General features: G+C 38.3%; 1 protein-coding gene and 1 long non-coding RNA gene across 3 annotated transcripts; both read left to right on the forward strand.

Annotated features, from left to right (window-relative positions):
* The first annotated feature begins 15274 nt into the window (after nucleotides 1–15274).
* Nucleotides 15275–16848, forward strand: LOC110890856. 2 transcript variants are annotated; one of them, XR_002564825.2, is made up of 4 exons: nucleotides 15275–15535; nucleotides 15692–15839; nucleotides 16089–16224; nucleotides 16469–16848. It is a non-coding gene; the product is annotated as an uncharacterized LOC110890856 (long non-coding RNA). The 2 variants fall into 2 exon arrangements; XR_002564823.2 differs by having other exon boundaries at nucleotides 15275–15839; nucleotides 16469–16847.
* A 4332-nt stretch (nucleotides 16849–21180) lies between these two features.
* On the forward strand, nucleotides 21181–22621 carry LOC110887240. The gene is made up of 2 exons (XM_035980142.1): nucleotides 21181–21373; nucleotides 21456–22621. The coding sequence occupies exons 1-2, from the start codon at nucleotides 21181–21183 to the stop codon at nucleotides 22619–22621; spliced, it is 1359 nt and encodes a 452-aa protein (XP_035836035.1).
* Nucleotides 22622–25394: the final 2773 nt, after the last annotated feature.

Consider the following 25394-nt stretch of genomic DNA (forward strand, 5'->3'; position numbering starts at 1 on the left):
AACAAATATTAATAAACAAATAATAAATAAACAAATAATAATAGTTAAACAAATTATTTAATAAACAAATTAAAATTAAAAAAAAAATAAACATGAACCAAAGCGCCCCGCTATGGCCTCGGCGCGGCGCTTTGGTTCTTCATTCTGAAGAACAGAAGCCAAACAGCAGCTGATCCGGTCAAAATCAACAACAATCAACCATGTTTTTTGAATGCAAAGATAAAGGAAAGTGACTGGGGTTTAGATCTAACCTTTATGCGGTTGAAAGCTCAAATAATCTTCGAAATTGGCTCGAGTGTGTGTAAATCGCACCTTGTGTGTGTGTTTGTTGTTTGGGTGAAGTGGGGGGGAAGATGCCCCGCTTCAGTGTATAACGAGGGACCAAAGCGCCCTGCTATGGCCAAAGCGGGGCGCTTTGGGTCCAAAACGCCGCGTTTTGAGCATAGCATAGGGAAAATTGTATCGCTCCCACGAATGTCGAAGGTGTGAACAATCACACCGTATCGTTGGGCAATAAGAAACCCCGTCTCAGGCATCGACATGTAATTTTCGATACCTGCTCGTCCCACCCCCTGGAAATCGATCCGTTTAACCAGCGCATCATAATGTCCTACATTTTCCGGATCGAAAACCTGCCTCCAAAGCGATTCGTGCATACGTAACTCCTTTAGAAGATGTTCCCGGATCTTCAAATATGAATTTTGTTTCAATCCTAACCCAACAGCCACCGATCTAAATCCATAATGACCATCTGGTTTCACGTCCTTTATTTTAACGATGTATGGATGGATCACGTTGGGAATCTGAGATGCGTAGTTGCGGATCGCTATATCCGTCTTAGGACCGAGCTTGATATTCGGGAAATCAGGGTGTAGGTTGAGCGGTTTGGTATTCTTTCCTCTGCAAGAATCTTCGGCTGATATGTACGAGCTGTGACGGGGAAGATCGTCTGAGGCATCGACCCAAGTTTCTTCTGACGGATTGTAAGAGCTTTGTCTAGCTGCTTCAACCTTTCTTTCTTCCTGCCTTTTCAATGTTGGTCGACCACGAGTTTTCTTCAGAACAGCAGGAGGTTTTTTGTTACTGTTCCCTGGATTGAGGATTTGCTGAAACTTTTCGAAGAAGCTCCTTTTCACTTGAGGGGGTGTTGGATCGATCTGTTTTTTCAATTTTTCAAATTCCGCGTCTACATCAATATCCTCTATTTTATTCCTTGCAGGCTTGAAGTCAAGCTTCTTCCAAAACACGTCTATGTGTGTGATCCGGATTTGCTGACCTGTAGATGAAAACAAATTAGGTGGCAAAATCATAACGAGAAAGTTCAAAAATAATAATTACCTTTATTTTCCAACTTTTCCAAACGACAGGCACATGGCAAACCACAGCTGGTAAAAAGTTGGCAACCACAGCTTGCACCGTAGGCTCTCAACCCGTCTTCCTTACGCTTTAGTTCCATACTCAAAAGCTCAATCGCATATATTGAAACCTTTCTGAGAATATATGCAAGCATGGGCTGCTTCTTGTGGTGCGTCATCACTTTTCGGAGGCTTGTTTCAAAGGTACTTCTAATCTCGGCGTATTGTTTAGCAACAACATGATCAACATACAGTACAAGTTTATCCAGTGTGTTGCGATGACTTGGAAAGTGACTTTTTAATGTTGCATGCATGCTCTCAACCCTGTTGGTCGTAGTCTGGCGAAAGTTGATAGTTTGGTTAATCCAGCAAGATACAAACTTTTCACGGTACGGATCCAACCAGGATTTCTTCATATAATCATAAACCTCTAAAATTAAAAAACGTAAATAGTCAGTTTTTGTTATTATATAAAATTTGAACATAATTATGTAAGAAATACTCACGTTCACGGTCAGCATCTTTCAGCTGTGCTTCAAAGTTTTCCAAGTTATACATGTATATTTCCTCGGTCGTGGACTCGCACAATGTCCAAAATGTACGTACGAATTCTTTCCACTCCTTGTCAGAGAATTTCTTCTTGCTGTTCTTATTAATATTTTGTTGAATATGGAACCGACAAAGATACTTATGTGCTTTTGGAAAAACTTGTTCACACGCGTTCATTAGCGCAAAATCCCTGTCTGTTAAAATCACGCGCGGTTCCATACATCCTGCCAGCATAGACTTGATCCTCTGCAACACCCATAGGTAGTTCTCTGACTTCTCGGCGGAAATTACAGCACAAGCAGCCGTAAACGATTTGTTTGTCGACGTCATGCCTACGACCTGAACAAATGGCAGGTTGTACATGTTCGTTTTGTATGTGGCGTCAATCATTAGCACATGCGGGAAGGCACACCACATAGTGAATGATTTTTCGTGAACAAAGAAGACGTCTTCAACTTCGTTCGATATCTCATTCGTGCGCATGTAATAAGTGTAATTTTTTTCGATAAGAATGTTTTCAAGTTTTTGCATCGGAGACTTACCGACATTTTTTTCGGCGTTGATCTTCTGAACAGCGTTGTGTATATCTTTCGGAATAAGCTTTCTAGCCGGATTGTTTTTTGTCAGCGTTCGCCAAGTACTTTGGTTGCGAATATCTTGCTCTGCCAACTCCTTAACCAGTTTTTTGTCCTCCGAAGAAAGCCTTCTCGCATACGCGTGACCCTCGAAGTTTTCAATAGGAGTGTGGTTATGCTTCGCCTTCGTCACCTCGATCCTCCAAACACTTCCGGATGATTCCGAAAACCCGATCATCTCGAACGGGCAGCCTATTTTCTTGCTACCCGTTTTCCTCTGTGTAGCTACACTCTTATGCTCCCCACCAAAAGTACATTGAAACCAAATCTTGTAATTCTCTCCTCTTTTATTCGACCTCTTTGTCACAATGAGGTAACCATTGTCTTTTGCCGTGTCTTGTACCCAACGCACCAACTCTTTACGTGACGAAAAGGTCTGCGTTGTATCAAACGAAAATGTAACCGGGTAACAACCTTCCTCGTCAACAGACACATCCTCCGGCTCACCATCGTCACCGAGATTCGAATAGACTTGATGTTCAAAGCTCTGTTCACAACCGTAACTTTGGTTTGGATAACACTCCTGCTATACAAAGCTTTGCTCGCCACCGTAACCGAAATTCGAATAACCTTGTTGACAACCGTAACTTTCGTTTGGATAACACTCCTGCTGTACAAAGCTATACTCGCCACCGTAACCGAAATTCGAATAACCTTGTTGTGCGTAAGGGTCCTCCACAGGGGTATTCAAATCCAGCTGCACCGTGTTATCACAATAACGAATGCCAGATACAACCTCTGTCTCCCTCAAGTTGGACGACACCGGTTTCTCAAACGAGTCAGAAATAGCGGTCCCCTCGTAAGAATCAGGAACAACCGACTCGTCAGAATAATCACCGAAAAGATAGTTACTGAACCACGACATCGTTTTTTCAAAAAATTTAACTAATAGAGCAAAGAAGATCGACAGAAAACAATTCGAGTGATGAATGTGTTGTCTGGCCAGTGATTTAAAGCCAGAATTTGGGATCGAAGCGCCGCGCTATGGCCAAAGCGCGGCGCTTAGGGTTCACGGGGCGACTGAAACCTAGGAAGCTTTATGTCTGTCAGTCTGTCACTCAGTCAGTCATTCGAAACCTCGTATCACCTTTTGTCGCCTTAAGCGCCGCGCTATGGCCAAAGCGGAGCGCTTAGGGGTGTGAAAATTATTTTGGCTGTGTGTGATTAGCATGATCCTATATAATAAAGAACAAGATTGCATAAAGAACAAAGATCAATGATGTAGATTAAAGTAAATTAAATTCATAATATATAAATGGAAATCTTGTCAGCCTTGGAAGACAAATATTGCATGTATTCCTTTAGTACTTCTCACAAGAATTTGTAACCTTTAGTTTTTTTTTATTTTTAATGAAAAAATTCTATAATTATAGAATAGAGTCACTAAAGACTGTAAAACCCAAAAATTAAAAAGAAAATGAAACAAGACAAAAACGACAACACTACCACACAACAAACATACTAGTACGTTATTTCATCTCTTGCATTGAATTCACACTGTCTTTCCCAACTAATGTTTTATGCTTTGTTATTCCTTTGTAACCCTTAGTACTTGCTCAAAAGTCGACGACAACAACAACAAAAAAAAAAAAAAGACACTACACAAGGACAAATACTCTGGTTTTATTTACTATTTACTCACATTTCTCATCAAACTCACAAACTAAACTACCTATTTAAACAAAAAATATTCAAACACAATCTTTACACCTCCCATCAAATGAGATAATTGCTGTGCATTTCATATCATATCCCACCATCCATGTTTCCAGAAAATCCCAACTTACATTAGATGTCGTAAATTTCAATTTCAATTTCAGTTTTTAACTTTTTCTTTATAAAAACAATCTAATTTATTCACAATTAATATCACTCCTCAACCATAGGACTCGTCTCGTCTCGTCTCCTCAACCTCACATCATTTTACCCACAATGAAACAGCTTGGCCCAAAACCTTTTAGTTCGATGTCAAGTACCGACCACTGCACCATTCATCGATCACCATTGAAAAAGAGGGCTACAATGAGTTCCATCAGCTGGTAAACCCACAACCCACGCGGTCGTCGATAACACACATACGACACACGTATATGCCCCATCACCAATTGGTGTCCCATACCACGTGACATCGGTTTTTTCTTTTGTACCAAAACCACACGGCGGCAATTTGGGCACGTTTTGTTGCACGAAAGCCATCCCTTGATACATTCACGGTGGAAGTAGTGGTGACACGGTGGTTGTGTGATCTTATCGCCGTCAGATAAACTGTCCATGCACACAGTGCACGCCGCGGTTGCCGGTGATCGTAGGTATGAATTTTCACTTGTGAATTGCTTCCTCTCCATCATGATCGTCCTCGTTGACTTTACTTATTTGTATGTATTTGTGTGTATTTATTATATATACATATCTGTTTGTGTGGATATATATAATATATTGTTGTGCGTGTGAGAGTTTATATGACGCCTAGCACTCCAAAGAATTTTTCTATATTTTAGTGTTCTATTTTTTTACATAATCGCGTGAAGACCAATGGTTTCGAGAAGATAAGAAAATTATCATGCACGTGGGATTAAGTGATTGGATTAAGGCTGTAAAATATATGATATGAATACCGTGTAACTGGTGACACCTATTGAAAGTTATTTATTTAGAAGTGTCAACCTTAAAAAAGACAGAAATACCGCGCAAATTCCGAGTACTATAGTAACATTTACCACCTGATTGTTATTTTTTAAAATTTTTTCCTTTGATAAACATAATACTCTGTTATTTTAACTACTGTTATTGTTAACTACTGTTAACTAATGGATCAGGTGAATCACATATTACACATGACGGGTGATGTTGAAGAGGTTACCGTAAGAAACTTTTAAAAACAAAATTTGAAAGTGATTTTTTTTTTAATTTTGTCATGGGAAGGGAATATAAAAGTTTGAAAGTGATTTTTTTTTTTTTTTAATTTTGTCATGGGAAGGGAATATAAAAGAAAATCCTGCCATAAGTATCTATAATTCTATATGTATGATTTTCATCGGTAGTGTTAGGTGTTATACTAGTTTTATCTTCTAATACAAATTTTGGCTTTCATGCTTTTCTAAAAAGTTACATTGCTTTTTCCTATCATAAAATCATATCAAATATTTACATTGTTTTTTTCCGATCATATCAAATATTTATTATTTTTCACACGGTCAGTATTTTTTTTTATTTTACTTTTTTTTTGGTGTTTTGATGTCTCTTAAGTTGATTTCTAGATTTCCAATTCGGGTCAGATCACGTAAGTAATGGAAACTTGTTGAGTTGTTGTTGTAGCATGTAAAATTAAGAATTATAATGAGGTTTTAGAGATAATCACGACTACAAAAGTTAATGTGCATTTCAATAATATTTATAAAGTAAAACTGAAGTTCTTAATATATCCAATTCAATATTCATTTTTTTGGCTTTTTTACTTTATAAGTCAAAGCAACATGTATAGATTGGTCTTTTTAAGTAAGTTTAATAATTTTGGGGGTTGACGTTCAAAAATCTTAAGGTCAATCTAAAACTCATAAGATACGTTACAGATGAAAAAAAACTAAGGGGTCGGTTAACCTGTACCGTAGATCCGCTCATGTACCTAAGTGTGTGTCAAAATGCGTTTAACAATGATGCACTTTATGTATAAGGGTGCATGAGAACGCGTTTAACAACGATGCTTCAAACTAAAACTCCCTCCCGACACACGATGTGTCCAAACATAAAACGGTAACCTATATGTCTTAACTTATATTATTTTGGGTTTTGGTCAAATGCAATCACTTATCATGCTATGTTACACATGTAACATTGTGATAATTCTCACGGTTTCAAAGCACTCATTATTTATAGAAAAGTGCCTCCTACATATTGGCAAATCTAGAAAAAAATTGAGGGGTAGTGCGGGCTGTTTCTTTTGTTCAGGAATAATAGCCGATACATAAAATGAAGAAGAAAAAAATTTACACTAAAAATGTACTTTGCCATGAAAGTTGAGGGGTAGCACGGGCAACCCCTCAACTTATGCTAGATCCGCCCCTTCTACATACATGCTAATAAGACTAACTGGTAGGATTCCTCATGCTTTGCAGAGGTTCGGTTTGTCATGAGTACCTGAACAATGCAGACACTCGTTATAGCAAACGAAAGAGATTTACAAAGGAAGATATCAACACGTATTTTACATCAATCGTAAAACATAAAAACAAACTCGGTTCATCACAACACTTTACCGTATAGGCAATCGTTATAGCCTACGGTATAAAGAATAACCAAATTTTATGCAGCCACATCAAGAAACCATAAAAATGAACACATTGCTGGTATTGATGTTATTCAAACGGTATCGATTCGATTTTTCAAGGCAAAGAGCTAAAAAAGTAAATATATTTGACTCGTTTGAATAAGAATATTTTTATAAAACATTATGTTATATTACTAAAATAATGAAAATGGTAAAAGACGTCCCTTTATGTAAAGGAAAAAGTACACCACGAGTCAGCTTTGATGACATGTACGTTTGTGTCTGGATGACATGTACATTATTATTTACAACTCGATTCTGAGTTATTTAATCGATATGTAGATAAAAATAGACACACCCAATAGCATACTCGAAATATTATAGATATAAATAAGAAATCGCAACGGTATATCTAGAATTAGAATAAGGAAAATGATAAACAGTATCATTTTATATATTAAAAAGCAACTAAATGTGATGTAGTTTGATAACTTGTACATTTATACTCAAAAATCATTTTGAAAAAAAAGAACTCAATAAAAAAGCAACTAAATGTGATGTAGTTTGATAACTTGTACGTTTCTACTCAAAAATCACTTTTTTTTTTTTTCCTCAAATCTGTTTTAATTTTTCATTCATACTTGCCAAGTTACATCAAAACAAAAGGTAGACGGGCAACAAGCTGTGCCGCCACCCCTTTCTGAATTGCAAACCCTAATCTGCCAAAGACAAAATCCCGTCCCCCTGGTGCCGAGCAATTGTTGCGGATGACCTGTTGGACCCTGGTCAGGAATTGGATAGCTTCTGGCGCTAGGGAGCCAAATGTGTCAAAGGCAAAAGGGACAAAAACATGCTGGTTCTCTGCACAAGCTTTAGCGTGCTTGTCAACTTTCTTCGATTCTGCTTTTCTTGCTGCTTGTCCAGCTACAAACCCGTTTTCCCTTAAACCAACCAGAGGGGAAACCCCCGTGAGGTCAACACAAGCATGTTTCCCCCTAGCCCACCCAAAGACGAGCAGATCTGCTGGTCGCAGAGTAGATCTCCCTTCCATAGGGTCCGTAAGGAAATTCACAGGAGCCTCTTTCTTAGATGAAATCCCAGCTCTTCTCAGGATGTCCCACAAAACATCTCGCACCCAGTCATGCCGATATTTGAACCCAGGGAGCTCTTTACAATGCACTGCGTGCTCTCCGTATTTATCCATACAAGCTTTACGACATATTGGGCACGTTTCATCTTCTGGATACATAGGGATCATCAGCCGGTATTTAAGGATTGCTCTGTATTCTACTGCTGACATACATTGTCCCAGCCCCTCAATTGGGATAACAGTCAGAAAATCCTGAGCATGGGGACCCTTCAGACACTCCCACACCGCCCTCTGGCGAGATGACAAATCAAAATTTTCTCCCAGTCTTTGAGCGATTTTGCTAAATAGAGCATTCTCCAAAGTTGTTTGTGGTTTCGAGGGGGCGGTGTCCTTTTTAGAGAAACCGCCGATATCAAAGTCTGGGAGATGGACATTTAATCGTTCAAGCGCCTGCAGATAGTCCCCGTCGAGCCCGACAACCCCACTGTTCCGAAGGATATGATCCTGTAGTTCCCAAGACTGAGCTCTGGACGCCACAAAAGCATAAACCCCAACATCTCGAGCTGAGAGCAGGCCCAAACCACCTAGACGCATTGGCAGTGATGCCAAACGCCATTGGAGGTCCCCAAAGAATGGGCCACCACCCACGACTATGTCTTCTATAGCCTCTCGGAGGCCATCATCGAACCGGAATGATGCATCCTCCATCAAATAAGGTTGACAAGTTCGCAGCCCGAAAAGTAACTTAGCAACCCCCATGCAAGATCTTAGCAGAAGGAGTTCACATTGAGGGTCCCTAAGGCATGGCAAGAGTTTCATGAGTTCAACCGCCCCCGTCGCCCGCCGCCCTGCCAACTCGCCAACAAAGCTAGGGTCACGGCTAACAGCTCCACCCAGTAGCTTAACCCCCCTCTCTGGTCTGCCAATCCCTTTCGGGAAAAGCCCGTCCCGAAGTTTCTGCCCATCACATGTCGGCCAATAAACCTCTGTTTTCTTAATGTTGAGGTAAAGTCCTAGAGATGACCCTTCCTCGTTAATAATATCTAATGCCCTAGCAACCTCTGTCGCATTGCCGATAATCGTCCCATCATCACTTTGAAAAAAAAAAAAAAAAAAAAAACCCTCAAGGTTTTACTACTTATGTAAAGCCCAGGGGTACTACTGGACATCCGGAAAGTCAAGGGGTCACTTGAGTAAAGCATTAAGTGAGGACCCTTTTGCTAATTTAGATCAGTCATTTTTTTTTAATTTCTAACAAAGCCCGGTTATTCATGTATTTCCATAGTCAAAAAGCCACTTGTACCTGTGATCGCAAACAACGCTGGTGACTCAATTTGTCACGAACGAGACTCCAACTGAGAACCCCTAAAGAAAATCATCAGGTATACCTAGAGCCCTGCCACTTTGATTTTAGATCAGTCATCTAACCAGAGTTTCATTGTGTTGTTCTAACCATAAGGCCCTAGTAAGCAAACTGGACCAAACACAAGATGGCACAACATTGTTGGTGATATCTACAGTGCACATAACATTACAAAGTATATATATCTAGTCATAATATTGGGGATATAACTTTATGATTATATAAATAAACAAACGTTTATCCTTGTCTAAATTTTTGTTTAAATTATTTCTAGAAAAACAAATATTTATTCACATATATAATTTGATAGAAGCATATGCCCCGAACTTAGAATAATTATTTATTCTAGTGAAAAAGACTATAATACAATTATTAAGTATATATATCAAACGGAAACCTTTTATTCATAATTTACCATAGTTGCAATAACCAAACCCCAAAGTATAAATATCCACTCATAATACCCGGGATATAACTTTATGATTATATAAAAAAAAAACAAACAAACAAACGTTGGTCCTTGTCTAAATTTTTGTTTAAAATAATTTATAGAAAAACAAATATTTATTCTTATTTAGTTTTTGTTTAAAATTATTATCTAATATGAGACATAAATAGAAAAATAAGGTGAGAAAGCATAGAAAGTGACACCTGTCTAAAAAAAGATTTTAATTTATTAGCATAGAAAGATATAATAGATTTAAACCTTAATATATCTATGAATCATAATCCAGACTTTTAATATTTCCATTCCGTTCCTTCCGATAGGATATGCCGTAAACCGTTCTGTTAATCTCATCCATATCATTCAAATAATATCATAATATCTTTCAAAACGAATCCAGGAGAGGCTCTAAGGAGGGGCAATGTGGGTGCTCGGGGCCCTTTCTTTCTGGGGCACACAAATTTTAAAAATTTCCAATTATATATAGATGCGAATGATTGTCTGGTAAAACCTAGACGATTGTTTTTTGTATCTAACCTGTTCAAAGTGAAAAAATAAAAATAAAAATATGATAGATTGATTCTTGATTTATTGTGGCATGTAAATGTTGATAAGTTCCATTTAAACATAATGGAAAACATAAGAAATACCTGTAATAGCAGATAGGCCATCAAAAATGTGACAACTCGTATTTCAAACCTCTATTTGTGTGCCTCGATGTAACTTGTTTAGACTATACGTGACTAGTCGACGTGTTTGATTGCAATGGAAAACTATGTTTTGTTATACTATGTGTTACGTGATTGCATGTGAATATCATAAGTTTAGTCGCACAACACTGGTCCAACCACACAAACCTTTGGGCCGTACACCTCTCTCTCGGCTCACTATGCTTGGACTCGGCCCACCCCTCTAACCCGGATATATGTTCACGCATACACACATCATTGGGGTCTTTACTTCTCACAATCTACAATCAAGAACACACACACACAAACCCTAAAGCTCTCCTCTTCTCTCCCTTGTGCGACGGCGAACACCCCACCCCTCTCGAAGCTTTGATTCGAATCATTCGTTTCCCTAACCGGTTAGTGTATGTTTACCGATTTCATGTTTAGTGATGTTGTGATATGTATGCTCTATGTGGTGAATATGGTTAATGATGTACAAACTGTTATTGTTGATGTGCTTGAAATCGGCTCATGTATATAGATATTGGATAGTGTTTATATAACTCGAACGGATTGAAAAACATGTTAACAGATTTGATGTACACATAAACTAGGGTGCATGCTAGTTTAGAATCGGCTGGTTTAAAGATCTGATTGTATGTTCCACATGATAATGGATTGACTGTTCTTGCTTAGGATTTCATGTTATTCTTTGAGTTGTTAGTCGGATGATTCGGTTGTAAGTTCATATGAGATTGATTAGTGTTCTTGAATTGATAATGATATGAATATGATTGATTGCTGAATTAATTGTTATTTGATCCGATATGAAATTGTCAAAAGTCGTTTGCTGATATTACGGAATTGATTGAGCTGCAAATTAAGGAAACCAGGAAGTCTGTTACATCACCTAGTATCGACACAGATTGCGAGTCGAGAACTCACAGTCTCGACTCGAGACCACAACACCGACACAAACAGCACAACTCGAGACCATGGTCGCGGGTCCGGTTGCGACTCGAGACCGTCTAGTCTCGAGTGATGAAGTATGACCCGAGACCTCCTTTGTTGCTATTCGAGAACTCCAGGACTACAACTCGAGACCGCACTGTCTCGACTCGAGATCTCTAGTCTCGACTCGAGACCACGAACACATGCACACTGTTGGACTTGCACACTGTTACGAGCCCAACCATTTAGGCCACATACTTGGACTTTGTTTACGTGACTGTATTGTTGAACTAGCACTGTTGTTGAACTGCCATGATTATACATGTATGCTATGAGCGTTACTTGTGTACAATACGTGTAGGACATACGTGCACTACTTGAATACGAACCTAACTTGTATGGTAACCATGGTAGGACGTGGTTGACCACCATATAGCTTAATTGAACTTTTCTGTGTATCTGCCGAGCAAACCAAGGTGAGTTCACACCCTTACTAAGGCATGGGTTCCCAGGGTCGGGAATAGGTTTGGAAGATTTCTTGTACTAAAGTTATTATCGGGATTATGTACTATGGGCCTCGGGAGAGGGAGGATTATTGATAGATACTGCTAGACTAGTGATACAAATACTTCTCTTCGCACACACGCCGGGAATGGTTGCGATAATAGAACTAATCTTCGCACACATGCCTGGAAAGGCTGCGAACCATACACTCAACTTCGCATACATGCCGGGTGGGCTGCGGTACAAATATACCTAGTCTAGAATACTTGGGAAACTCCCACTAATCTTCGCACACATGCCTAGAGGGCTGCGATACAAATGCATACGATACATGGATTACTAAACGAACATACTATTTACAATACGATTACTATAACTGAACAAACCAACTGTGAACTCGCTCAACTAGTTGTTGACTCTCTGTTACATGCCTTGCAGGACCTTAGGTATACATGGAGCTTGCACGGGAGGCACAGTCGTTGTGGACATGGATCGTGGATGTTTTGCTAAACACTTATGACATTTGAAAACTTAATAATTCCGTTGGGTTTTTATACTATGCTTCCGCTACTTAAACTATGTTATTTGAACACCTTTCATATTGTGGGTTGATACATTTACGTTACTATTTACTTATATGTTCGATATGATTGGTGGCTTGATCCTGGTCATGTCATGCCTCCAAGCGGTGGTACTCCGCGTGTGGATTTTGGGGGTGTGACAAAAAAATCCAGTCATAGAAGCAGCCATTGAGTTTGAAATAATTGTTTGCTGGATTTGGTTCCTCCTTAGGGTGTATGATGATGATGATGGTGGTGGTGAGACTGAATCAAAGGGTAGAATTCAGATGGTTATGGAGAGAGAGAGAGAGATGGAAGACGATTTTAGTAATGTTATGAAAGTCCAAGTTGTGTAACCTTTAACCTCTCTAATTATCTCCATATATATACACCCAAGAGGAAACCTAATTAGTTAATAAGGGTAGTATGGTCTATCAACAATTACCAACTAATTATATAATAGGTATAATATATTTTGATCTAGATATTATATAAATGATTTTATGGCTACAAGATAAAATATTACAATAATAATATATTTAATCTTACATTCTTCCACTTAGCCGAGTAATCATTTATAATGAATATTAGATAAGCCTGTTCAGGAGATAATACTCATTTTAGCTTTAAACTAAGAACCGTAGCAGAGAAATACAGTCGTTAAATCATCACTCGACTCAGGACCCCCCATTAGTCATACTAAAGTCTCAATTTAAAACCTAGCAATTATGATCAAAATACGCACATAAGCCCTTTAACGTTTGATTTGTATTTGTATCTGTATTTATCAATATGTCATTATACCGACATAACATATGTTAGAGACATACAAAATCAAAACTGAGGATATTTCATTAATTAAAACATAAGTTAGTACAATATGCTATTAAATAAGGTCTTTAGTAAATCCAATATTCGAAACATGTTCTTCGAAAACTTTAGGTGTGAGACCTTTAGTCATAGGATCCGCGAACATATTTTTAGTACTAATATACTCAATACAAAGATTATTTTTCTCAACTAGTTCACGTACGAACAAATACTTTGTATCGAGATATAAACCAGCTCTAGTCGAACTGCTACTATTCGAAAAACTAACGGCAGCTGAGTTATCAAAGTAGAGCTTCAGTGGTCTAGAAATGAAATTAACGATTTTGAGTCCAGTGATCAGACTCCTAAGTAACATTCCATGACAGGTTGCGTTATAAACAGCAATGTATTCTGCCATCATTATGAAAGTTGTGGTTAACTGTTATTTATGACTCTTCCATGAGTTGGGTCCGTCTGCTAACATAAAGATATAGCCCAAAGTGGATTTCTTATCATCTTTGCATTTGGCAAAGTCAGAATCAGAGTAGCCTACCACTTCTAAATGATCACTTCCTCTATAAGTCAAAACAACACACCTCACCATCTTCTTCACCATGCCGGAGAAGAATCCAGCGGCTAAACCACCACGCCATCAACCACACCAAGCACGGGCTGATGTGCGGGCGTAGTTGAGGCCTCCACGCCGGAAACAACGCTCCACTCGTTGTGATCTTAAGAGTTATAGTATTCATTCAAAGGTCTTGAACAACCATTTAAGGCACTTGTGACAGTAGGAGTTCATTACACGTTATGGTCATTTTTAATAACTAACTTTTATTTTACCGATTCTTTATACGATTCACTTTTTACATCCCGTAAATAAAAATCTTTGATTCGTCTGCTCTATTCTTTCCTTCTAAAGGAGCTTAGTTTTCGATGAGCATTTATTGACAAACTTCATTACCACGTGGAGTTAAAGTTTTTTATTGTAAGACCTTGATGTGTATCTTAACATTTGGAGCGTTAATGGTAACATGTCATGTTAACTAGCATTGCACACACTATTCTCTCCTTGTGTTAAGAGGCATTAAAAGAATTATTTGTTAATATGTAAACAGGATGTTAAAATTTTTTTTTATCAATTAAATCACTTTTATTTCATTCCAATCATCAGGGCAAATTACATAAGCATAGCAGGTAGACGAGCAACAAACTGCGCCGCCATCCCTTTCTGAATAGAATTTGTTTTCCTTTTTTATATCCAAACCACTAAAAGAATGTGGTTAAGTAAATTAACAGGATTTAAATGTGTTCATTTCACATTTTATAAAACTTTTCTAACAAGTTGAGTAAATATTTGTAAATAAAATGAGTAAGCAAGAGATACATCATCGCATAAACGCAACAAATTTATATTGGTTTGAGTGAATATAAACGTTTCTATCACTATCAACTTGTCTATGAATACGCAGAAATTCAAGTGTACTACTTCTCACAAAGCTTGGTCGTAATCACATAAGATCATGCGTATGACATTGAACCCATAATCTCCTCATTTCTAAACACCTAGAGGGTTTTCCCTCTACCACTATGCCAAAGCCTCAATGGATACAATTTACATATAAATTTCGAACATATGCATGTTCAACACACGTAGTCGCAAGTAATCGTGAGCACCATACTTTTGCATTTCTTCCATCTTACTTCCATTTTGCTCGCATTTCATGCTTTCACATTCAAATCTATTGATCCTTTCCCCTTTCAAATAATTCATTGAAGAAGTCATTCATCAATATGCTTCCTTAATCACCATCTTCTTCACTCTCTCACGTTATAGTTAATTACGCATTCACCCTTAAGCCACTTTGACTTTGACTCCCATACTACTATGACTTTTGAATCGGTACCACCTACAAGTTACAACATATCATTATTAATATTATTATTAATATTAATATCTATTAATAAACTAACCTAAATGAATAGTGGCTGACAGCTGGTGTCACTATTCTATTGGGCTATGTTTTAGTAAGCCACGTGTATGGCTACAAAGTAACACATTGTCCAAGCATCCAAATACCAACCGCCCCTTCTCCTTTGTTTAAAACCTAACCCTAACCCATATGAAAGAGAGTCTGGAGAGAGGGGGGGAGAAGAGACGGGAGACAGAGACGGAGAAGTCTCTGGCTTCGACACGCTGGACGCGCCGCACATAGCTCTCCGGCGTCGACATGACAGATGGGTCCGCCGTACATGGTGGTGGGTTATGTTGGTTCTCCGGCGTCGGCAACGGTGAAGAGGCATCCACCGGGCGGAGGCAATCCGACGTTATCAACAGGTTATATATTCTTAATATCTATTTCACACTTCCGGTTTGTTATGAACCCTGATGCATACTGTAGTTTTGGTTATTAACCCTAACAAAGTAACAAAGAAAACCCCTCTTCTTTAGCTTCAAAATCTTGACTCTTTTATATTGATTAAGCAAGAACAGAACATGGGCATATTAAATGAGGATGTTGTGGTGATAAAAGAAGCAGGAGACAACACTCTGATCACTGTAAATTGTCCAGGTAAAACATGCCTCGGTTGTGATTTGTGCTGAATTATTCTCCTCTTTCGTCTCCGTATTGCTAGAGGAGGTATTGTTTTCCCTTTACTTTATCATATTATTACTAAAATTGTTGTCATTAAATTGTTATGTATTTCTGATTTGTTTTTTTTTTTTTTTAACTTATGGGAGTATTTTTAGTAGGATATGGTTCTTGATGTAATCCTCTTATAGTTGAGCTGCCCTATGATTCATTATTTGCAAAACTTTTGTTGCTGTATTAGACTGCCACTTCAGTTTTCTTTTTGTTTTTGTTCTAATTTAAACTTTGTGTGTTTAGGCATAGACTTAGAATCAAAGAGGCGAGTATTCAAAGAAGAGCCAATCCCACTTACAACAACCACGACGTCGGGGTTGGATACTGGTTAACACTGGCTTACAAAGTATAATAAAACAACACACAAATAAAATTTCGGGTATATCCATTTAGCTAATGCTTTTTTATTCAACGTATTTGACCCATTAAATCTACAATTAGGCATAGCATACATGCATTTACCCACCTTGTTGACCTTTTATCATGAAAAAACAATCCGGCCAGTTTTGACTCATTTCAATTAAATTGTTTACATCGAATCATCAAATGTACAAAAAGGTTTAAAACTTTAAATCCCAACAACGAATACTACACAAATTTGTTACTAACAACATATTTGACAGGTTCGTCACGGTCCCGATTTCTACAACTGCACTTTAAATATGGACCTTACTGAAGATGGGACTAAGATTGGCACTCTTCAGTTACTTGAAGATGATAAGGGTCTGGCGACGGGCCAGTTTGCAGCAATTTACGAACAATAGGTTTGTATGGGCCATGTGTGATCTTGGAATCATGGGACGATAATGGGTTTCCTATATGTGAAAAGGCCTGCGGAATTGCAAACTCGGAAGATAAATCTAAGATGGGTAAACCCGTCAAGATTAAGCCAAAACCTGATGATTGTTTGAGGAATTCAGTTATAATGATATGAGATTAGTTTAGAATTATATTTTGGTGTATATGTGTAAGCGGTATGCATTTTTTGGTATGTTGGAATAATTTTATTAAATATTAAATTTAGTTTTATATCACAAGCAATCATGCTTATGATTTTTGATTTATAGAAGTTAACAACAGTAACCTACAAGTACCGGATCGATTATGATCAAATAATATTGGAACGTGTTAGTAGTTTTTACGACCCGTTTCCATATCATGGTTTAGCGTGCCGTAACGCACGAAGGATGTAAAACCTAGTTTCATTTAGGCTCTCACTATTTGCACACCAAGTCTGGCTATCTGCACAATTAGGGTTTGCATACGCTGCGTATTGGTCAATACGCAGCGTATAGGGTTACATAAATACGCTGCGTATTGGTCAATACGCAACGTATATAAGTGGTAGGTACACGACCAGACAGTCAAACCTAGTACCATGTCAAATCAGTCTAACATAGGGTGCGTATTGATCAATACGCACCGTATTGACAGACTGATTTGACACTGATACGATGTTGTCTAGGGCACGTGAATAAAGTAATACGGTGAGTAGAGACCAATACGCTGCGTATTGACATGTCAGATGAAAGTCTATTTATCCCTCCATTCATATCTGTTACCCATCAAATTCAATTCAATATACCGTGCTTTCCTTTTCATCTTCTTCTTCAGTAAAGAATTGTTAGTTTTTGGTTCAATCTTGTTAAAATGTTATCATTTTGGAAGGATAATTATTTCGGTAATCGCTATTCTAACGAGACATGGGGAGCAAATGCTGCCAATGAGGAGGAGGAGGTTGTGTCTGGAGTCCCTGTTGATAAAAAAACACAGTTGCCAGACTTGAACAAGACTCCCACTCCACCTGTTGATGAACCAAATTACCCGGCGCATCAAGTGTGTCCAGATTACGGATACGGGTATGAATCTCTGTACGTGCAACAAAGTGGATACGGTGCTGAGAATGCACCTGTTGATGAACCATATTACCCGACGCAGCAATCGTATCCGGGTTATGGGGTATACGGGGATGAAGGTGGATACGTAAGTTACAGTGGATACGGTGGTGAAGGTGGATACGGGGGTGAAGGTGGTTACAGTGGATATGGGGGCTACGGTGGATACGATAGATATGGGGGTGACAGTGGTTACAGTGGATACGGGGGCTACGGTGGATACAGTGGATACGATAGATCTGGGGGTGAAGGTGGATATGGTGGATACGAAGAACATGGTGGATATGGTTATGAGCCCCGTAACACATCACTTTATGAACCATCTACCCCGGGCAATCCATTTCAAGTAAATGAGGTATCACATTAAAATAATTATTATTATTATTGTTAAAAATATTGTAATTATAATTATAATTATTATTATTATTGTTAAAAATAATATAATTATAATAATTATTATTATTGTTATTATTGTTAAAATACTAGTTAGTCTAGTTAAAACAAATAATTATAAGATTTAGTAAATAAACAAGTTAAGAAAGTTAAGTTAATAAACTATTTATTTTTCTTTTCTAAATAATTAAATTAATAAAAAAAATTTAAATAAATTAGTGTTGTAAATAAATAAAAGAATCATGAAATTGATTTTTAGTTAAAATGGTTAGTTTAAACCTAACTTAGTTAGTTAAATCATAGTTATATCCTAACTAGGTTAGCATTTAAGACAAGCGACCACTAACTGAGTTAAACCTTTACAGGTAAAATTAAAAAAGGATTATGTATGGGAATGGAAACAATCCGATACAGATTATATCGAAAAGATAAAGAAAAACTTAACCAGTTTTCCCAAACTTTATCTTCCTAAAGAAAATGAATTCTTAATTATAGAAACAGATGCTTCTCATGATTATTGTGGAGGAGTTTTGAAGTCCAGAACAACCGAAAAAGAAGAAATATGTAAGTATACTTCTGGAAGCTTTAAACAAGCCGAAAGAAATTACCACAGTAATGAAAAAGAATTACTTGCGGTAAAAAATACTATTTCTAAATTTTCTATTTATCTTACTCCTGTAAAATTTTTAGTCAGGACAGATAATTATAAGATTTAGTAAATAAACAAGTTAAGAAAGTTAAGTTAATAAACTATTTATTTTTCTTTTCTAAATAATTAAATTAATAAAAAAAATTTTAAATAAATTAGTGTTGTAAATAAATAAAAGAATCATGAAATTGATTTTTAGTTAAAATGGTTAGTTTAAACCTAACTTAGTTAGTTAAATCATAGTTATATCCTAACTAGGTTAGCATTTAAGACAAGCGACCACTAACTGAGTTAGAGAACTCAGTTAGTTCAGTTAAGTGCCAAAAACAGAAAAAAAGGGGGTTCCTCTTTAAGGAACCGGCCCCTAACCGGTTTCGAACTCACGACCTCTCGAACACAAAGCAACGCACTAACCACTCGGACGGGAATGCCACATCCGTTTATTCATGGAAACAATTACAATTTATGCTCGATTTCGCATCCTTCCATTTATGCTCTATAATTATTATTACACTTTGGTCCCTGAAGTTTCAAATTTTACAAAATAGTCCCTGAAGTTTCGAAAATTGACAAAAATAGTCCCTGAAGTTTCGAAAATTGACAAAAATGGTCCCTGAAGTTTCGAAAATTGACAAAAATAGTCCCTGAAGTTTCGAAAATTGACAAAAATGGTCCCTGAAGTTTCGAAAATTGACAAAATGGTCCCTGAAGTTTTGAAAATTGACAAAAATGGTCCCTGAAGTTTCGAAAATTGACAAAAATGGTCCCTGAAGTTTCGAAAATTGACAAAAATCGTCCCTAAAGTTTTGAAAATTGACAAAAATGGTCCCTGTACTGTTCAGTTAAGTATGCTAACTGAGTTAGTGTTTAAAGAAGAAATCTTTATATGAAAGTTAACCTTGTTAAACCATTCTGTTAAAATAGTTTCAATAATGACCATATTAGTACCTGAAGTATGAGTTTCAATTATTATTATTATTATTATTATTATTATTAACGTAACTTTTTTTAGCGTTTCATGTCTCTAACTGATTTGAAGAATTGGGTACAAGAAACGGGAAAGGAGTATGGTTACGTAATTGTTACCCGCCGATCAAAAAATATTGGCGGTACTACTGGGATGGTATGGCTTGTGTGCGACCGTAGTGGTGAACACCGTAGTAAAGCAACAGTTAGGAAAGCTGGTAGCAAAAAAATCGGCTGCCCATTTTCATTACTCGCCATCCGGGACGTGACGAATGACACGTGGGAGTTAAAAGTGGACTGTGCGAACCATAACCACGAACCTACGACGAGTCTGTTGGGCCACGCTTTTGTGCGAAGATTTACTAAAGCCGAATACAAGCTAGTGGAGCAGCTAACTGCTCAAAACATGGAGCCACGTATCATATTTCAAACCCTAAGAAAGCAGTTCCCCGACAGCCTGCACGTTCAGAAAGACGTGCAAAATGCGGTACAAAAAATTAGAGCGACAATAATGGACGGAAAGAATCCTATTCAGGCACTGGAAAGCCTGCTGCTGACCGCCGATTCATTTACGACACCCGACAGGATCCCAAAATAGATGTCGTAACAGAGATTTTCTTTGTTCATCCTTATTCAATCACTATGTGGCGTGAATTCCCGCACGTGATGTTGATCGACGCGACCTACAAAACAAACCTCTACAACATGCCATTTGTCCAGGTTGTGGGTATGACGTCGACTGGGAAGTCTTTTTGTATCGCACATGCCGTTATTTGTAAAGAACGAAGGGGTAACTACGTGTGGGTGCTTGAGCGGATCAAGTCAATATTGCATGAATGTATGATGCCGCGTGTGATAGTCACGGATAGGGAGCTTGCCCTAATTAACGCGTGTTCTAAAGTATTCCCGAACGCAACCAGGCTTCTATGCCACTTTCACATCCAACAAAATATAGCTAGAAAGTGCAAGAAAGGGTTCGATAAAGAAGATTGGGGGAAATTTATGTCGTACTAGCGGACATTGTGCGAATCTTCATCAGAGCCCATGTACAAGTATAACTTGGAGAAAATGTATAACCGACTCGTGGTTGCCAACCGAGAAAGTAAGTGTTCCTTCAACAAACGACTCACCCAATCTATTATATTTTACACATGCTTTTACATTTCATTATTTTATTTTTGCAGGTGTCTATGATTACGTCTACGAAAACTGGCTCAAAGACTATAAAGAAATGTTCGTTTATGCGTGGACCGATAAGTGTCGCAACTTTGGTCAGCGCACCACCAACAGAGTTGAGAGCCAACACGCAAATTTAAAAAGATACATTACGCGCGGGAGTTCATTGGAGCGACTAACAAGATGCATCATTGATATAGTTGAAACTCAGTACGATGAAATACAAAAAAGTTTCACTGAGAGCATCGAAAAAACGATGAACCACCACAGACACCGAATGTTGGACAACCTACGTGGAAAGGTTTCCCATGAAGCACTTGATTTGCTGGAAAAAGAGCTACTGAGGAAGATGGATGTGTTGCGGAAACTTAACGCATCATGTGGTTGCCATATGTGGCTTAGCAAAGGATTGCCGTGTGCTTGTAGGCTGGAAAACTACAAACGTACAGGTAGAAAATATTAAAACAACAAACCTTTTGTTATTTTGTACGATTTAGCTGTTTCTCACACCGTATTAACTTAGCTGTGCAGGGCGTATAATACAACTCGACGACATAGATGTATTCTGGCGTAAGCTTGACTTGCTCCCGTGTAAACTGGTAGACGAGGAGGTCGATATTGTAGCAGAGCTCAATAATGTGCGGCAACATTTTGAGGCGCAGTCCCCCGTTCAGCAAAAGAGTATGCTTTCAAAGATAAAAGCGGTCTTCACCCCGAAATTGTCAACCAAGAAACCACCGATCGTCCAGCAAAATACTTGCGGTCGGCCTACATCAAAGAAAGTACAAGAAAGGCTAGATGAAGCTGCGAGGTTAGACGAAGCTGCGAGATACAACTCCTATGGCGAGGACAGCAACGTATATACCGGTTCCCCCAAACATAGGTACGATTTACCCCGACACAGCTCATACGTACCGTCAGAGGGCTCTCGTGGAACTGGTTCGTTTGTGAAGTCTGAAAAACCTAAAATGCAACGAAACAGTTCAACAAGTTCTAAAAAGAAGGAGACGCGGGATGATAAGGTTTTTCCATTAATAAAGGGGGACGAGCACTTGTTATGCATTAAGAGGTTTAAGAATCAAATTCCATCAGAGTTTCGCTCTTACATATCGCGTATACAAGATGTGACCCCAGACGGTCATTGTGGGTACAGGTCTGTGGCTGTCGGGTTAGGTTTTACGGAACACGCATGGCCCAATATTCGAAGAGATTTACTACTGGAGATTGACCATAACAAACCGCGTTGGAAGCATGTATTCGAAACATATAACGAAGGAGACTTTAAACGAATACGTAACAGCATCGAATGGCATTCAGTGAAAGGGTGCGATGAAAGTCACTGGATGGAAATGCCCCAGGTAGGGCTTCTCGTAGCGCAAAGGTATAATATTGTCCTCCACGTGCTAAGCATTGAATGGAGCTCTACCATCTTCCCATTAACGGATGCCCCACTAGATCCACGACCTCAAGCGATAACGCTTGTACATGTTCACGGGGGACACTTCATACATGCTAAGTTGGAAGGAGACTACCCCATGCCTTTAGTGAACCCGTTGTGGTCGGCACATCGATCAATAGCTGCGAAACGGTGGGAAGAAATGTATAGACCGCGGTTAGAGCACTACTACGAGTTAATGCATCCTAAATCAGACCGAGACAAAGACAGAGAACCGAGTTTAAATGTTATCGAAGATTAAGCGGAAACTTGTATTTTTGTAAATTGTAGAAATTTTTTAATTTATAAAGTTTGTATCATTTTTAATTTTAATAATTCAAATAATATCATTTTTAATTAATTTTTAATTTATAATTTATAATTTATAATTCAAATTTTTATAAACATAATTTTTGTATTATTTTTAGCTTCTCTAAATACAAACCAAGGAAAACAGAAAAAAAAAATGGACCTATAAGCTGCGTAGGCATCCCTACGCATCGTATGATAACCAAATGACAATAAAGCCCCTGTTTTTGGCTTCCTTTAGCCTCAGAACAAGGGTAAAAACGTAAAATGACCAAAACCAAGGCAGCGTATTGATCAATACGCATCGTATGTCAAAGGCGGACAATTTTCCCCCCAAATTAAAGTTTGAAAATATAAATATGTTAAATTACCATTTTGCCCTTCTGTTAGGGCTATACGGGGCTGAATATAAGGGCAAAAAGGTCATTTTCGGACCTTTATTTACGCTCCGTATGGATCTCTACGATACGTATATAAAGGTCATCACAATGACCTTTATACCCTTCTATCCATGCTTCGTATAGGCTATACAGAAGGGTATAAAGGTCATTGTGATGACCTTTATATACGTATCGTAGAGCTCAATACGGAGCGTATATAAAGGTCGACAATGACCTTTTTGCCCTTATATTAAGCCCCGTATAGCACTAATAGAAGGGCGAAATGGTAATTTCACAAGAAAAAGACTTTTGCATACGCTTCGTATGGACCTCTACGATGCGTATAGGTTCTGATTTAAATCAGGAAAACCCCTACGCATCTCTGTTCTTCCCCAAATTACACACACAAAACCTCTACGAACCCCTACGAAGGCGACTACGTATTTCCGACCGTATACACGCGAATTCGAAGTATAAACGAGGTATATACTCAACCAATTTAACTAATTTTGATTTTTTTAGTATTTTATCCGTAAATTAGGGCTGTATCACGACGAAATTAGGGTTTACAGTGAATTAGGGGTGTTTGTTTGATTTGTTTGATTAGGGTTTACAGTGAATTAGGGGTGTTTGTTTGATTTGTTTGATTAGGGTTTACAGTGAATTAGAGGGTGACTGCTTCATTATATTTATTATTATTATTAGGGTTTGTGATCTGATGTATGGGCCAAGCCCAGTCTGCCAATTTGTGTGATATATAAACATGTTTGCATGTCGGGTTTTGGCTAGGGTCCATAATCGCTAGTCAGAGAGTGTGTGACTGGTTTTATGTTCTTGAGAGTCTTGAATTGATTGTAAACTTGTTTCTAGATAATAAATAGAAGACTAGTTTACAATGATCTCGTATTTGCTTGTTTGATAAACTTGTTTACTGTTATCGTTTGATCTACCAATTCGCAGCGTATAGCGTTTAAACGCCTTTTGTAAACAGAAAATATATATTTTTAAACAGAAAATATATATTTTTTTAAACTTAAACTTAAATTGTTTTTTTTAAAAAAACAGAAAAATGGAGGAAATGGATTTAGAAGGAGATATTCCGGAGCAGCCGCAGCGGAAACGGCGGGCGCGTCCACCGCCGGATCCTCTAGAGAATCACCCGTATTTGGAGTTTCCTCCGGAGTCCGAGGGTGCTCTCCGTTGCGAGAATCTTCGGAAGATGCATATTGGTGAACATTTTGCGGTTTCTTGGAAAACCCTCCGGAAGCTCGAGGTTGAAGATTGGGTGCGGGGGTTTGTTCCCGTTGATTCACCGTGGGATCGTCTATTTGAGCTATCGTTTACGCCGACCTACAGGGAGATACTAGTCGAGTTTCTGTCGTCGTTCGAGTTTCATCCTCGTCGGCCAAATGAGGTTGTGGACCCCGCGCAGCCCCCTCCCCCGCCCGAGGTTTCTTTTCGCATGGCTGGCCAGGCGCGCGAAATGTCACTTGCATAGTTTGCGGTGCATAGCGGTTTGTATACGGAGGCTGAGATCGCTACGGATCTTTATACGAAGGTACGTTTAACACAAATTTTGTATTGTTATTATTATTATTTTTAATATATAACATTTAAGATTTAATATTAATTTAACGTTTAATAAACATTCGTGTAAACAGGGGCTCGTAATGGTTGATAAACCCAAGCTATTAGGGTTTTGGGATCTGATCACGGACATCGGTCATTGGGACCACCACCAATCCAAGGGGAGGAGTACGCTGATTGAGGATCCGCTCTTCAGGTACGTTAGTTATTAAACAGATTTTTTTAAACAGATTTTTTTTAAAACAAAATTTCTTTTTTAATTATTTAATTGATTTTTGTCAATTTTTGAAACATCAGGGACCATTTTTGTAAAAAATAGAAACGTTAGGGACCAAAGTGTAAATATATCAAACCGTCAGCCGTTTTTGTAAAAAATTGAACGACGTCTAAACCGTCAGCCGTTTGGGGCTGCGTTTGCAGCCGTAAACCGGCGTTTAAACGGCTGCAAACACAGTCCCAAAGGGCAGCGATTTCGCAGCCGTTTGTGGCTGTGTTTGTAGCCGTTTAAACGCCCGGTTACGGCTTCAAATGCCGCCGCAGACGGCAGCGAAAACGCAGCCGTTTGCGGCTGCGTTTGCAGCCGTTTAAACGCCCGTTAGGGACCTACGCGACTTACGGTTCGACTTCGACTAAATAATAAAAAAATATAATTTAATGATCCTAGTGTGAGTCTATACTGCAGGGTATACTACCTGCTTGAGCAGCTGCAAGTGCCGCATCAATTTGTTCATTAACGAAAGCCGTCAACTGTGCTTGAGT

This window comes from Helianthus annuus, chromosome 11 (genome assembly GCF_002127325.2).
Source record: "Helianthus annuus cultivar XRQ/B chromosome 11, HanXRQr2.0-SUNRISE, whole genome shotgun sequence".
Classification (NCBI taxonomy): domain Eukaryota; kingdom Viridiplantae; phylum Streptophyta; class Magnoliopsida; order Asterales; family Asteraceae; genus Helianthus; species Helianthus annuus.